This window comes from Silurus meridionalis, chromosome 5 (genome assembly GCF_014805685.1).
Source record: "Silurus meridionalis isolate SWU-2019-XX chromosome 5, ASM1480568v1, whole genome shotgun sequence".
Taxonomy (NCBI): domain Eukaryota; kingdom Metazoa; phylum Chordata; class Actinopteri; order Siluriformes; family Siluridae; genus Silurus; species Silurus meridionalis.
In genome coordinates, this window is record NC_060888.1 from 9,202,824 (window position 1) to 9,216,458 (window position 13,635).

Below are 13,635 nucleotides of genomic sequence, written 5' to 3' on the forward strand. Positions count from 1 at the left end.
TTGAGTTAAATACATAAAATATTTATTTGTACAAAAAAGGTTTACATTGGTAAGAAAATGCTACATACGAATACACAAAGGCCAGATAAATACAAAAGTGATGGTGTTCCAAAGGCATACAAAAAAAATAAGGCTTTTGGTGTTCACAATCACATATACAGTGTACTATTTAGCTGTGTATATTTACAATGAATAACTGAACATTAATTAAATTGCATAAATGCCTGGTTCAGCAGAAGTGCTAATATTTCGTTGCACATACACATTAAAAAGAGTCCTAATTATAAAGACACCTTCCAGGTGAAGCCTAGCAACTACATTTTAAAGCAGGGAAATGCTTACTATAAAATCTACATTTATCAACTAAAATACACTGCTTTTGTGTCATTTTTAGAAAAATCAATCTGAATGGCACCTAGAATTAACTTATCTAAGTACTACTAGTGCAGGAAACAAGTATTTTGTCGTTTTTTTTATAAGGCATAAACCAAGTTCCTTAAACACATCCAGATCAGTCAAGAAATACTTGACTTAAACATGCCACTGCTGAAGGAAGCTGCTGTTAAGGCAAATGAGATCATGCCAGCTGATCAATACTAAATGATATTTGTAGCAATGGCATTTTTTTTGGAAAGTTCTCCACTAACCTTTTATTAAGCTATTTGTGAAATTTAGCTATGTTCATTTTAAGTGTTAGAGTTCCATTTTTACTAGAAAACAATTTTTTACTCGAAAAAAACAAAAACAATTTAAGACAGTTTCATCACTTGCTGCACAGAATACATGTCCATAAGTGTATTCTTGCATCTTTCAAAAGAGAAAAGCTTATATATTAAAAAAAAAAAAAAAAAAAAAAAAAACACTGATATGAACATGATCTGCAATTAACATGGAAATCTCACCATAAGCGATTCAAGAACAACTCCTAAATAGGATCGATGTGAAGTTAAGTGCTGATGCAACTGCTTTGTGCAACATATCAAAATTAGAGCGCAACATTTGTTAAATAAGTGAAAGGTCTAAGTGCGAGCAAGTATATACACTGCAGGATCACCCTGACTTAAAGAAGCTTCAAGAAGCTCAAAGAAGAATGACAAGGACATTAAGAATAAAATACATGACCAAACTTGTCATACCTCCATTAATCACTGTGTATCTAAAGCACCACGTCATAAAAATATCATCTGTTACCAAAAATACAGTCATGCTTGCAAACAGCCTGAGTCTGATGGTTATAAAATGGCAGCAGTGTGTTCCTGTGGCAAACAGTCATATTTTTGGTATGAGGCCTCTTTGTTTTTGTTGTTTTTCTCTCGACCTACTGATACAGTTTTGGAATGTTTCAGCGATTCATAATAGCAGTTTTATGGTCGTCATAACCAGGCACAGTCAGAAGTGGAATAACTATGATCGGCGCCGGTGTGCGTTGCGCCCAGACCGTCAGAGTCCAAAGTCCAAACCATGCTCTCGACATCAATCTCCACATCCTCTGCAATAAGAGACCACATTATTTTAACAACACACATTTCTGGATTGTAATAACAAGCCTGAACTACTATGCCCTCAATCAGATAGATATACAGGCTTTATTCATGATGTATACAGTAGTGTATATGTACACAGATGCAAATGTTAACTGTGTAAATTTTACACAGGTTCCATCATTATAGAGAAGAATTTTACTTATTTTTCCATGCAAGTTTACAGGCAACTAAAGAATAAATAAAGAGGATAGTTATTCTTGATTAAAATAACTATGTATAATAACTTGTTTTTTTACTTAATAGTAAAGCCAAATTAGCTGTAACATATAGTTTGCTCACACCTGCTCCAGATGTTGTGATAACTAATCCATTGGCAAAAAGAATATATAGATATATATGGTATTTTTAAAAAAAAGCAAATAACAAAAACAAAAATATTACATCGCAGGTTTGTAACCCACTTAACACAATGCAACTGTTGCTATTTCCTTTAGACACAAACTCATAGACTGGACATTTACCTCTGTCCGAGTCGGATCTTTCGGAGGACATGGCCGAGCCCAGGCTGTCGTTGCGCATCCGCTCCATGCCACCCTGCAGCTGCTGCAAACGCACACGTAGCTCCTGCTGCTCCCAGCGCAGCCGGTCCTTCAGCACCTCGGCCCTCTCGTCCTGCTCCTGCAACTTCTGCAAAACAAACCACCAGAAGAAGAGACTTCAATCTAGGTGTGGTCTAACAACATTGTCACTACACACATCCTACGAGCTATACTTCCTGTTTATGTGCCGTTTAACGACATTTATGGACGTTCGCACAGAACTGTGATATGTACAAATATGGAAATTTTGGAATTTTATTTAATGGAAATACATTTTTACAACATATACTTGCAAAGTTAATGTAGAGAAGTCCTAATTCATACAATCATACACAAAGTACCGCATCCTATCAATTATATGAGTGAAATGTTAACTTTCGTACACCAATAGTTACACTTAATAATCCATATCCTTCTCTTCCCGTCACACTCTCTCACTCTCACTCTCACTCTCTCTCTCTCTCTCTCTCTCTCTCTCTCTCTCTCTCTCTCTCAACATGCTCCTGAGGCTCCAGTGACCAGTGTTCCTGCCCTCTCCTCCTTGGATCTGCACACTTCTGTGCAGCTCGGACGGTCTCTTAATTCCGGAGTAGAACGGGTGCTTTGAGGACGGATTGGACTGTAGTTGGTGTCGGCGGTCTGCTGCACTGACTCGGGAGTGCAGTTTGCTTCTGATCATCATCACTGTACCCCACAACATTGTATATCTGCTTCAAATGGACATTTGGTGCAACCCAGATGAGGATGGGTTCCCTCTTGAGTCTGGTTCCTCTCAAGGTTTCTTCCTTATGCCATCTCGGGGAGTTTTTCCTTGCCACAGTTGCTCATCAGGGACAAACATACTTACAAAGAACATATTTATGTTTAATCACCACATTATCTGTGTAAAGCTGCTTTGAGACAATGTTCATTGTTAAAAGCGCTATACAAATAAAAATGAATTGAATTGAAATTACTTAAAGCTATTTAAATACATGAAGCCTGCTGAACATGACGAGCTTTGACCATAATATTATAAGTAGATAAATATGCAATACTGAACATGAAATAGGATCTGTTCCTTTCCGACTATAACCAAGTGTTTACTGAAGAGGAATGAATTTGCACAATAATGAACTTTTTCATGTTTTTAAATGCCTTATAAGTTCAACTCTTCTTTTACTTTTTTACTAAAAAAAAGGAAAGAAAGAAAGACACTATTCTAGGAGCATGCATGAATATGCAAATTAAAGAACCCTTAGCCTGCATGAAAGAAAAGTGTTACACAACTGCTTATGAAGCAGAGAAATTCTATATGATCCATTCATTAAATCCACATCTTGAAAAATTCTGTAATGCCCCCAAATCTGTTTCATACAAAAGACATATACAGTCCTCTCCAAATAGGGTTTCTACCGGTTTAAAGATTTGTCAAATTTAAGACTTTTTAAGATCATTAAGAATGAAATTTAAGACCTATATCACACCATCAAAAAACACACAAATACGATGTTAGCAACTGGCCTTAACCAAGATCTAAATACATTTTATTTCTAGCCAGGTAACTTGCACTTCCCAATAGATGAAAAATAAAATCTGTTTTAGGTACATAAAATAAAGATGATTGGCTGTTGCATGTTGGTCTCATTTGTAGTTATAATACAGCAAATTATATTTGGACTAGTGAAGGTAAGAGCTAGAACACCAAGGAAACTTACAAACAAAAACAAGGGAGCATTTCAATAAGCATTAGAGGTAACATTACATGGTCACCTGCAAATTAAGACCGGTTTAAAATGACAAAAATACAACAGCAAATTTAAGACTTTTTAAGGCCTAAAATTTTATTTTTTTAATGTATTTTTAGACTTTTTAAGACCCTGCAGAAATCCTGCCAAAAGTACTGAAATAACTATAGCCAATTCATGTTTTTGCTATAGACTTAAGACATTAGATTTGAGAACAAAAGATTAATACGAGACGAGAGATCAGAATTTTAGCTTTCGATTACCTGATATTTACATTCAGATCTGTTAAATAACTTCGAAAAATGGTACCTTTGGTGGAACATCACTTCAGTTTTACGTAAGCAAAAGTATTGGAACAGATAGTCTTGAAGTAAGTAAGACTTGATGTATGGTTAAATTATGCAGGCAATCCACAGATATCACCAACTGCATTCTTCTTTTTCTGTGATGTTTCTTGTCATCCAGGTTTGTACGGAACTTCTTTCTGTTTGTTTTAGAGAGTTTCTCCCTTCAGTCTTTCTTCAGGAGGGGAAATGCGTGCTCAATTGAGTGAAGGTTGGCTGACCGACCTGGCCAGTCTAAAATCCTCCACTTTTGCCCCTGATAAAGACCGTTGTTGTGTTTTAGTTCAATGTCTTGCTGTGTAATGAAATTCTCCGAAATCAGACTGGGTACAATGTGTAAAGTGGCATACAGAAGATTTCTATTGATGTACGAATTCATTTTGCTGCTACTGATTTACAACACCAGTGATGATCGTGAACCTGTTACAGAAGCAGCCACAAAAACGCAAACTGTTACACTACCTCCACCATGTTTCACAGATGAGTTTGTACATTTTGGATAATGAGTAGATCTTAGTTTTTCTGCACTTTGGCACTCTTTGTTTCCAAATTTCTGTGGCCCGTCTCTGTATTTCATTGTGAATTCCAATCTGACTCTACTGTTGATGAATATTGAAGATCTGAACAAAGATTTTTATGCTGCTGCTCTGTTAAATATATTCAAACAGAGATGCTAGGAACCATGCACAAGCTGCACATGCTCAGAATATGAAGAGTTCCATAGATGCAGATATGCACCCTATGGGTTGTAGTGCTGGCATCCAGAGAACCAATCATTACATAGATCTTTTAAAAAAAATTGTTTTTTTCTTTTTTCTCACCCAGTTCCAATTCATAGACAACAGCATCTGTAAAGTGTGCTAACTTCAATCTTTAAGAATTTCAGTGTATTCTCACCTTTATGTGCATCTCTGCCCGCCTAAGCAAATTCAGAGTGGTATTCCTTGTAGTGTCCGAGGACAGTGGGACCTGTTTTTTCAACTGCTCCAAACAGTGCCGCAACTGAGCTCGTCTGCACAAAGAAATCATAAATATAAATTTCCCCCCTCACCTAATTTAAATCCACATGGATTTAATAAACTAAAAAAAAATATGACCTGAATAGAAATTTCAAATGCATGTCATCATACCTGTGCTTTTCCAGCTCATTGTGAACTGACCTGGAAAAGAAAAACATTGCAAATTTTTACATGACATGAATTATTATTATAGCTTCAAAATAGTTATTCTTTCATGTTCCTCATTATCTTGTTCCTCTTTAATGATCTACTAGAGCTTAATGCAATTAACACTAAATTACATTTATGACCCATTATGCATTAAAAGGATTATGAACACTCCATACTGAACTCATCCTACACTTTATGATATTTCTGGCTAGTATACAGTTCAGTGACAAAAGATAGTAAAATGGTTAAGTATTAACCATTTGGATATATTTGCATAATCAAGAAGTCCGTGCCACAAAAGCCTTCAGACTTTCGATTAGTAAAATCCACAACATCTGCCCAAATCAGATTATTTAACAAAAGGAGATGCATCAAAGCATGTTAGGTTGTTGTTATTTTACATGATGCTAAAACTGTAATCATTCCATTTCTATTTCTTTGATTAAAAATAAAGCTCACTACTGATTTCCGGTTACCAAACACAGCCTGAACTTTTACTCATAACTTTCTAGGGTGTTACTTTCATTCTGACTATAACAATACATTTTTTTTTAGTCAAGTTATTGTTGTGTTATTTTATGAAAAAATAAATTGTCTACAATGTTAACAGAAGTAACTCTGAAACTGTACCTAGTATTATTATTTATCAGCTGACAAATATGGTCTTCCATTTAGACCAGTCTGTGATATAGCATCTGGTAGACCTGCAGAATTTGTGCTACATTTTGGAAAAAAATTCATCAAATATTGCTTGGTTAACTGAATGCAATTGATATGTGGGAGATTTTGGTACATTGGTCTTAAATTTGACCCATTTCCTTAATAAAGTGCAATATACTTTGTTGCTATCTGCTGGGGCAGCAGCATCAGAAGCAGTGGCATTAGGAAAATTAACAAACCCGGACTTGGTAGCGGAGCAATTAAAGCTAAATGTTTTTAAGTTTGCATGTATTAAATAGAAATAAAGTTACAACACAATGAAATTCACATGACTTAGTTTTGTAGTTTCTTTGTGTGTAGGCAATAACCCGAGACACTATTGAGTGTGGAATTGCATTACATAAACTTGATGTTATCTATCGACCTGCTCTTATATAAATTGTAATTAAATAGAAATGTATTTATTAACTTATTTGTTTTAGTGTTTATTTTGGTTTTGCAACACCATCTTCCCCCGAACTATCAGATATGGCCATAAATGTGGCTGGATAAAGTCCACTCTGATCATGTCAGTTCCTCTGGTAGACCTGCAGAATTTGTGCTACATTTTGGGGAGTAAATAAAGAAAAAGTAGCACAAACAACTATCTAATCGAATATCTTTCTATCCATTTCACTTGGATATACAGTTGAATAATTAGCAACTGTATTAGACAATACATATGTAACATTTTGCGCAATGTTGACTGTATTGACACCAGTAATAGCAGTTGGCAGATTTTATGAATGATCTGTAGGTACTATGATGTACCAACTTCTGAATTCAAGGTCAATAAAATGTCAATTAAACGTGGATTTAATGCCTCCACACAGGAGATATGCGCATGCGCAGAACGACTCGGTCAGTCACTCACCTACTGTTCCCAGCTGAACCCTTCCTAATTTTCGATTTGCTTCTTTTTTCTGTCGTTTTACTGAACGGATGGACTGAAGCGTAGCCATGCTCGGCTTCTGTTAAAAGAAAAGAAGGAGGAAAAGCAGACAATCATTTGAAGTACGAGTATTAGGTGAGAGGCGCGAGCTGAATGTATCACTAGTTAGCATGCTAACCGACCAGATTAACGTCAAGTAAATGACAGAAGAAACTAGTTGATCTAATAATAGAGCAAAAAAATAAATAAATATGAACGTAAATATGTTTTTCATTCATTACCCGATTTAAAAAACGCATGCACAGTATATCAGCGCGAGCGCAATTTTTTTTGTTGTATTTTTTTGGCGCCACCGTTTTTAATGATACAATAATAATGTCCAATGCGTTTACTTTGCACGATTCTGAAAATAAATAACGAGGTGAAAAAACAATGTTCTGTCCACGCAGAGATGTTTACACACTTGTAGTCGTGCAAGTAAACGTAGTTCACGGTTGAGAATTTCAAATGAACCGCCGTTCGCGCCTTTGTGTACAATGGAGGAGAGGGGAAAAAAGAGCTCCCGGTCCAATGTAGTGTTTCAATGAATCAACACATCACACCCGAACAACAAGGGGAACCCCGTGGATTCAATGTTTCAGGTCAGTAAGTACATACATTTGTTTAAAATATATAAAGGGATTTTTTTTGCTCGGTTATTTTGAGGGGGTTGGGGGTTTGATTGTCACATATCACAATAGAAACAACATTAGAAGTGAACGGTGCAGTACCTCTTTCCCTTCTTTCCAAGAATTCGGCAGCTTGCAGAAGAACTTGAATTTTGCATGGATTTACTTCCATTTTGATTAGGAATTTGGACCTCTGTCTTTGCACCGAGAAGGGCCACCACCCGTCAAGCCGAGGCTGTGTTTTTGTGCACGGAGATTTGGCAGCTCAGCTCGGACTGCTCCAGGCTGCCACGTCATTCGCGTCAGCCTTCTTTCCCCACGCCCTTATCTAGCGCTTTCTCTTCCGTCTCAAATACATCCTTACTCACTATATAGGCACCCTAAGTAGTCTTAGTAGCAGCACTAAATTTCCCCACTCTACGAAGTGCGCTATTATTTAAATTTCAATTTGGGATTGAACCATAATGTTTTCCCGTTTATTTGTTTGTTTTCTGTTTGTGCTTACTAAACATCGGTCAGTAAATATTTGTAGACAGTTGCAGTACGATTTTTATTGTTTTGACCAATGAGTTTTTAATTTGAAATAAAAATATGGGTTTGAGGAAATAAAGTTTTGGTTGCTAAGGGCGGAAGCGGAAGTGACTCCATGACGTTATTTTTGTTATGTATACCAGCTGATCATCAGCAAGAGCATCACATAGAATAGCCGCAACGCTGGGAATCGTACACAATAGCTGGTCTAGTTTTATTTTTTATTTTTTTTTTCATTATTATTATTATTATATCACAATTTCTTGCCCTTTTGGGTTATTCAGGATTTATTTAGCAGCCTATTCAGATGAGCAATTTGATCGCCAGGGTGCTGTGCAGGCCATAACACTGGCCTACTACGCTAGCGTTAGATCCGGCAGCAGATATTAAACTACTACGTGGGTTGTGCAAACAATATGGACTTTTCACCCGCTGTAAGAGCATCCAGTGGTTTTCAGATTCTCAGTGACTAAGAAAAAACCCTCTCGAGATTGTTCGACAGAACAGCTGAAGAGGGAGACAGTTGAAGTTGCCAGCAGGAGACTACACCGTCATATATTAGTGTTGTTGTTGGTCTCCAATGTCAGACAGCGCGGTTATCACCCTCCCATTCATATCGCTACAATAGAATCGAAAGAAAATGTGGTTGAAACTCTTTTTCTTGCTTCTTTACTTTCTGGTTCTGTTTGTCCTGGCTCGTTTTTTTGAAGCCGTTGTGTGGTATGAGACGGGGATCTTTGCCACGCAGCTGGTGGATCCTGTGACACTGAGCTTTAAAAAGCTGAAGACCATCCTCGAGGGGAGAGGGCTGGGATACTCCGGCCTGGCCGAGAAGAGGGACGTCCGAGAGCTGGTTGAAAACTCTGGTAAACTTGTTTTGATCTTTGTGATTGGAAAGTATGGACTCATAAATTAAATTAGACCTATACCAGATGATACACACCGCTGATCTGCTCTAATCTGCTTAAATAATGCATTTTTGTTTTAAAGTTCTAGTTTAGTGAAACATCCAACAATCCAGTTTATTCTACAATAGAGTTCAGTGGCTGTTATGTATATTCAGTAACCTCTAATGATATTATGGTGTATATTGAAAATTAAATGGCCCACTGCTGGAGAAACAGGTGTACCAAAAAAAAAAAAAAAAATTTTGTATTGTACAGCAAACTTTTCCTCTAAGCCTGGCAACTGATGGTAAATACAGATTAACTGAGGTACACTCCAGGTCCTGTCACACTTTTTGTGTAGAAAAAAGGGTGCAGAACACTAATATCTATTCAATCTGTATGAGGCATTTTTTTCTTTCTTGCTTGTCAATTATGTTGTCTGTAGCAAAAAAAAAAAACTATCTTAGCCATTAGCATCGAGTTATAGTTTAGGCAGTGTTCAAATGTTTCAGGGGTATGGTTTTGGGAACATCGAACCCCGAATGGAAGACTTGTATTTGTTTCAATTTTGAGATTATAATCAGATAAGAAATATTGTTATTCAGTTAGAAAAAGATTCAAAGCACAATTTTTAAATAAACCTACAAAGAGAAAATACTTATTTTTGTAACTATTTTGTCTGATTTCAACAATGTCACTTTATTTCATTTGTGTTTTTTTTTTTTTTTTTTTTCTTCTTCTTCAGGAGAACTGATGCAAGGGGAGCTCTATTCGGCTTTAAAAAATGAAAAAGAAGAAGCAGCATCAGATTCCAGCACCAGTTTTAGTGGGGAGATGCACTTTTATGAGTTAGTGGAAGACACTAAGGATGGCATCTGGTTGGTCCAGGTAGATATCATCCTGCTTATGTATTAAATAGAAAAAAAAATCCCAAAAAAATGAAATGCACATGACTTCAAAACTAGTTTTATAGTTCCTATGTGTGTGTATTAATGATGTAATTTTGTGTGCAGGTAATAGCCCAAGACAGAAATCCATTATTGAGCACAGCCAACTGGGGGAAAATGGTACAGAAAGTTTCTCGCTTTGGCATTCGCACTGGTACTTTCAACTGCTCGAGTGATTTCAGGTCAGGAATTGCACTGCATACACTTGATGGGAGTCTAATTAGTTGTACTTGTCTGTAGAAATGTATTTATTAATTTATTTGTTAGTGTTTCACATTATTTTCTTTGTGACACCATCTCTCTCTCCGTTAACCATCAGATATTGCCATAAGCGTGGCTGGATGAAGTCCACTCTGATCATGTCAGTTCCTCAGACTTACTCCTCTAAAGGAAAGGTCGTACTTAAAGAGTATAATGGAAGACGCATTGAAACCGAACACATCTTCAAATGGATGACTGCACACGTGGCCTCGCGCATCAAGACAATTCGTTTCTCACAACAGTTAACGGATGACTGGTATCAGAGAGAAAAACAGCCTGTGAAGATGTTCTTGTTTGCCAAACTGCTCCAGCCTCCTGCCTTCTTCTCGGCTCTCAGCATCAAATTCACAGGGCGCATTGACTTCATCTTTGTTGATGTTCGCAACTGGGACAACACCACTTGCTTGGAGGAGATCGGGGTGCAACATCTGCCCTCATATATTCTCAAAACACCAGAGGGTATTTACAGATACGGCAACAGCACTGGGGAATACATTTCATTGCATGCCATGGACACATTCCTACGTTCCGTTCAACCAGAGGTCAATGATCTATTTGTTCTGAGCTTGGTCATGGTTAACCTGATGGCCTGGATGGACCTTTTCATAACACAAGGAGCCACGATTAAACGCTTTGTGGTTCTGATCAGCACACTAGGAACTTATAATTCTTTACTCATCATCTCTTGGCTCCCGATACTTGGATTCCTTCAGCTACCATATTTGGATAGCTTCTATGAGTATAGTCTTAAACTGCTGCGCTATGCAGACACAACCACTCTTGCCTCTTGGGTCAGGGCAGATTGGACCTTCTATTCTTCACATGCTGGACTTTTCCTGAGCACGTATCTGGCCCATGGGCTCCTCATAGACTACTTTGAGAAAAAGAGAAGATGCAGCAATGAAGACCAAAATGCAAACAACCTAGAGTGGTTGTCCAGCCTTTGGGATTGGTACACCAGCTATTTGGTACATCCTATTGCTTCCTTTCAGAACGAGTCAGATTGGGATGATGATCCTAATTTCCTTTTGGAAAGGTTGGCATTCCCTGACCTATGGCTTCGTCCTCTTGTTCCCATCGACTACATCAAAAATCTACCCACTTGGAGGTTCCGGTGTACAAGGTCCAAGGGGACCACCAGAATGGACCAAGATAACCCAACGAACAACACAGAGCACTTGTCATTCATGAAACCAGGGAGTGAGCAGCAAGAACACGACAACAGTTCAGAGAGTGCCAATGCAAGGAGTTCATCTGGGATGAGGTCCCAAGAGTCCTGGTCTTCTGAAGAGGAACAGGACACTGATTGGTCCCAGTGGCCCTGTGGCATGCTTCATTGCACAGAATGTGTCGTTTGTTTAGAGAACTTTGAAACGAAATGCCTCGTCATGGGACTGCCGTGTGGTCATGTGTTTCACCAGCAGTGCATTGTGGTCTGGCTGGCAGGTGGGCAGCACTGTTGTCCAGTGTGTCGGTGGCCATCTTATAAGAAGAGACCAGCGAGACAACCATATGCAGATTTTCCCCCTGAACCAGAATAGCAGATTCCATTTACTGACAACCCAAAATAACTTATGAATACTTGATGTGCCCATCGCTAGTTCTTTAGGCCTTATGTTATGAATACTGTTTTTATTTTGGGTGGTATTAACCTGCATACACATTAGTTCATTATGGCAGATTTTGGACATGTTAAGTCTAGGCATGGACTACATACTAATTAGAAATGTAGAACTAATCTTTTTAGTTCTTGCCTAATGCTTAATCTATACCAAAAACTGGATTATGGGGTACCTAAACCTTGCTAACATGATTAAAATGTATACTTAGAGAATATGTGTAAAAAAAAAATTACAGTTTTGTAATTGGCAAAGTCATGCACTTTTTTTTTTTCGTAACAGAGAAGGTAATGGCACAACTATTGAATAGACAAATTTCGTTCTTAGCTTTCATGAAGTCTAGTGATGAGATAAAAGTAAAAAATAATCCCCATAAGATTCCATGGATTTGTTTAATGTGTGTTCAGTTTATAACTGTAATGGAAATACAATGTAAAATTAAGTTTCACCAATCAACCACAGACATGCATCTCGACTGATTATCAGTAATTTGATGCTTTGACCTTTCTCAGGTGGACAGTTCTGACCATTATTTAACATTGTAGTGTTTTGGGGGGTTCTACTAGAGTAAGGGTGTTGGTGATTTGTTTAATTAGATGCTGATAGTCATTGAGTAGTTGTCTGCGAGAGGACATGGATTAAAGCAAGTTAAAATCATTTGTCAAACCAAACAAATCGGGTATGTTGTTGAAAATAGGTGGTCTCAACTGTAGCCATGTAACTAAAACTCTTCACTGATGACTGATTTAACGGCTATCCAGTTTTACACATGGAACAAGACATGAAAGTCCTCAAAGGTGACATATTAATATGGGGTATACCAGAGTACCCTGCCAAAGCACATTATATAGTGGCAAACTTAGTAGACAACTACCCAAGTTGTGTTATGTCTCAAAGGAGGAAAAAATGCCCCAGAAATGTGGGTAATAGTTCAGATTTATTAGTGATTACCTGTTTATTTTGAGGTGGTTAAATTTGGGCACATCAATGTCAGATTGACTTTTTATACACCTAAAATTGAAGTCTGCTTGAATTATCACAATATATGTGGTGAAACGTAGAACAGTGTATTGAGTTTTCCAACTCCAACCGAGTTTGTCCCAAAAATACGACCTTCTACATGGCCATGTTAAATGTTAGCTTGCTTAAATCAAGCTGATATAACATAATCAAGCATTTCAACGATAAAAGGATGTCTTGACCCTAGCCAGCATTTATTTCAACAATGCTTTTGAAACGTGTAAAATAACTGCATTGTCATCAAAGCTCGACAAAGTATTCATCCAGACTAAAAGATATAGGCAATAAAATCTGATCATTTGACCAAATCCCCAATGTTGCATTCGAGAAAGAGGATCTGAAGCAAATGTTGTCTTTCCTTATATTTAATACAAGCAAAAAAAAAAAAATTTGTCAAACTTGCTTGCATACAAAGTAAAATGGCTGACTGACCCGCCTGCTAGATTCCACTACTCAAATCAGGTTGGGGGGTTTTCCCAGTAAAGCATGGAGCTTGGTTGTTTTTCCAGGCCAGCATTGGCCTGCATTGTAAAATCTTTATTAATGACCTTAACCCACTGACTTCAGCTGTTTGTGTGAATCTGAAACCAAATTTGGCACATTTGTTTACTGTGATGTTCAAGCCATTAAAGTTGACTTTCACCTTTTTTTGCCTTTTTATGACCCATTTTAAATGTTTTTGCTGACATAATCATAACATTTGTTATACAGTTATAAGAAATTTTGGAAGGGGGGGTGTGTGACTAAATATTTTAAAATTTTAATCTAGTTAAAATGTGTTAGTGTGA

The 13,635-nt window shown here is 37.3% G+C and overlaps 2 protein-coding genes across 3 annotated transcripts; one reads left to right on the plus strand and one right to left on the minus strand.

Annotated features, from left to right (window-relative positions):
* mxd3 (MAX dimerization protein 3) lies at window positions 1–7,933 on the minus strand. The gene is made up of 6 exons (XM_046849485.1): window positions 7,685–7,933; window positions 6,897–6,993; window positions 5,285–5,314; window positions 5,052–5,166; window positions 2,006–2,171; window positions 1–1,489 (listed from the first exon to the last, which is right to left on the minus strand). Exons 1-6 carry the CDS (start codon window positions 7,752–7,754, stop codon window positions 1,374–1,376), a joined length of 594 nt encoding a protein of 197 aa, XP_046705441.1. The 5' UTR covers window positions 7,755–7,933; the 3' UTR covers window positions 1–1,373.
* rnf103 (ring finger protein 103) lies at window positions 7,069–13,494 on the plus strand. Of its 2 annotated transcripts, XM_046849484.1 has the most exons (5): window positions 7,069–7,555; window positions 8,824–8,979; window positions 9,746–9,888; window positions 10,014–10,129; window positions 10,267–13,494. In XM_046849484.1, exons 1-5 carry the CDS (start codon window positions 7,498–7,500, stop codon window positions 11,747–11,749), a joined length of 1,956 nt encoding a protein of 651 aa, XP_046705440.1. In that variant the 5' UTR covers window positions 7,069–7,497; the 3' UTR covers window positions 11,750–13,494. The 2 variants fall into 2 exon arrangements, with proteins under 2 accessions (XP_046705440.1, XP_046705439.1); XM_046849483.1 differs by lacking the exon at window positions 7,069–7,555 and having other exon boundaries at window positions 8,070–8,979.
* Window positions 13,495–13,635: the final 141 nt, after the last annotated feature.

What these genes read in the sequence shown, in the direction of transcription:
- mxd3 (XM_046849485.1), bottom strand. Translation starts at nt 7,754, where the DNA reads ATGGAAGTAAATCCATGCAAAATTCAAGTTCTTCTGCAAGCTGCCGAA. An exon ending in CTTGGAAAGAAGGGAAAGAG is followed by an intron (nt 6,994 to 7,684) that starts GTACTGCACCGT and finishes TTCTTTTAACAG; the next exon opens with AAGCCGAGCATGGCTACGCT. An exon ending in GGTTCAGCTGGGAACAGTAG is followed by an intron (nt 5,315 to 6,896) that starts GTGAGTGACTGA and finishes TTTCTTTTCCAG; the next exon opens with GTCAGTTCACAATGAGCTGG.
- rnf103 (XM_046849483.1), top strand. Translation starts at nt 8,754, where the DNA reads ATGTGGTTGAAACTCTTTTTCTTGCTTCTTTACTTTCTGGTTCTGTTT. An exon ending in AGAGCTGGTTGAAAACTCTG is followed by an intron (nt 8,980 to 9,745) that starts GTAAACTTGTTT and finishes CTTCTTCTTCAG; the next exon opens with GAGAACTGATGCAAGGGGAG. An exon ending in AACTGCTCGAGTGATTTCAG is followed by an intron (nt 10,130 to 10,266) that starts GTCAGGAATTGC and finishes GTTAACCATCAG; the next exon opens with ATATTGCCATAAGCGTGGCT.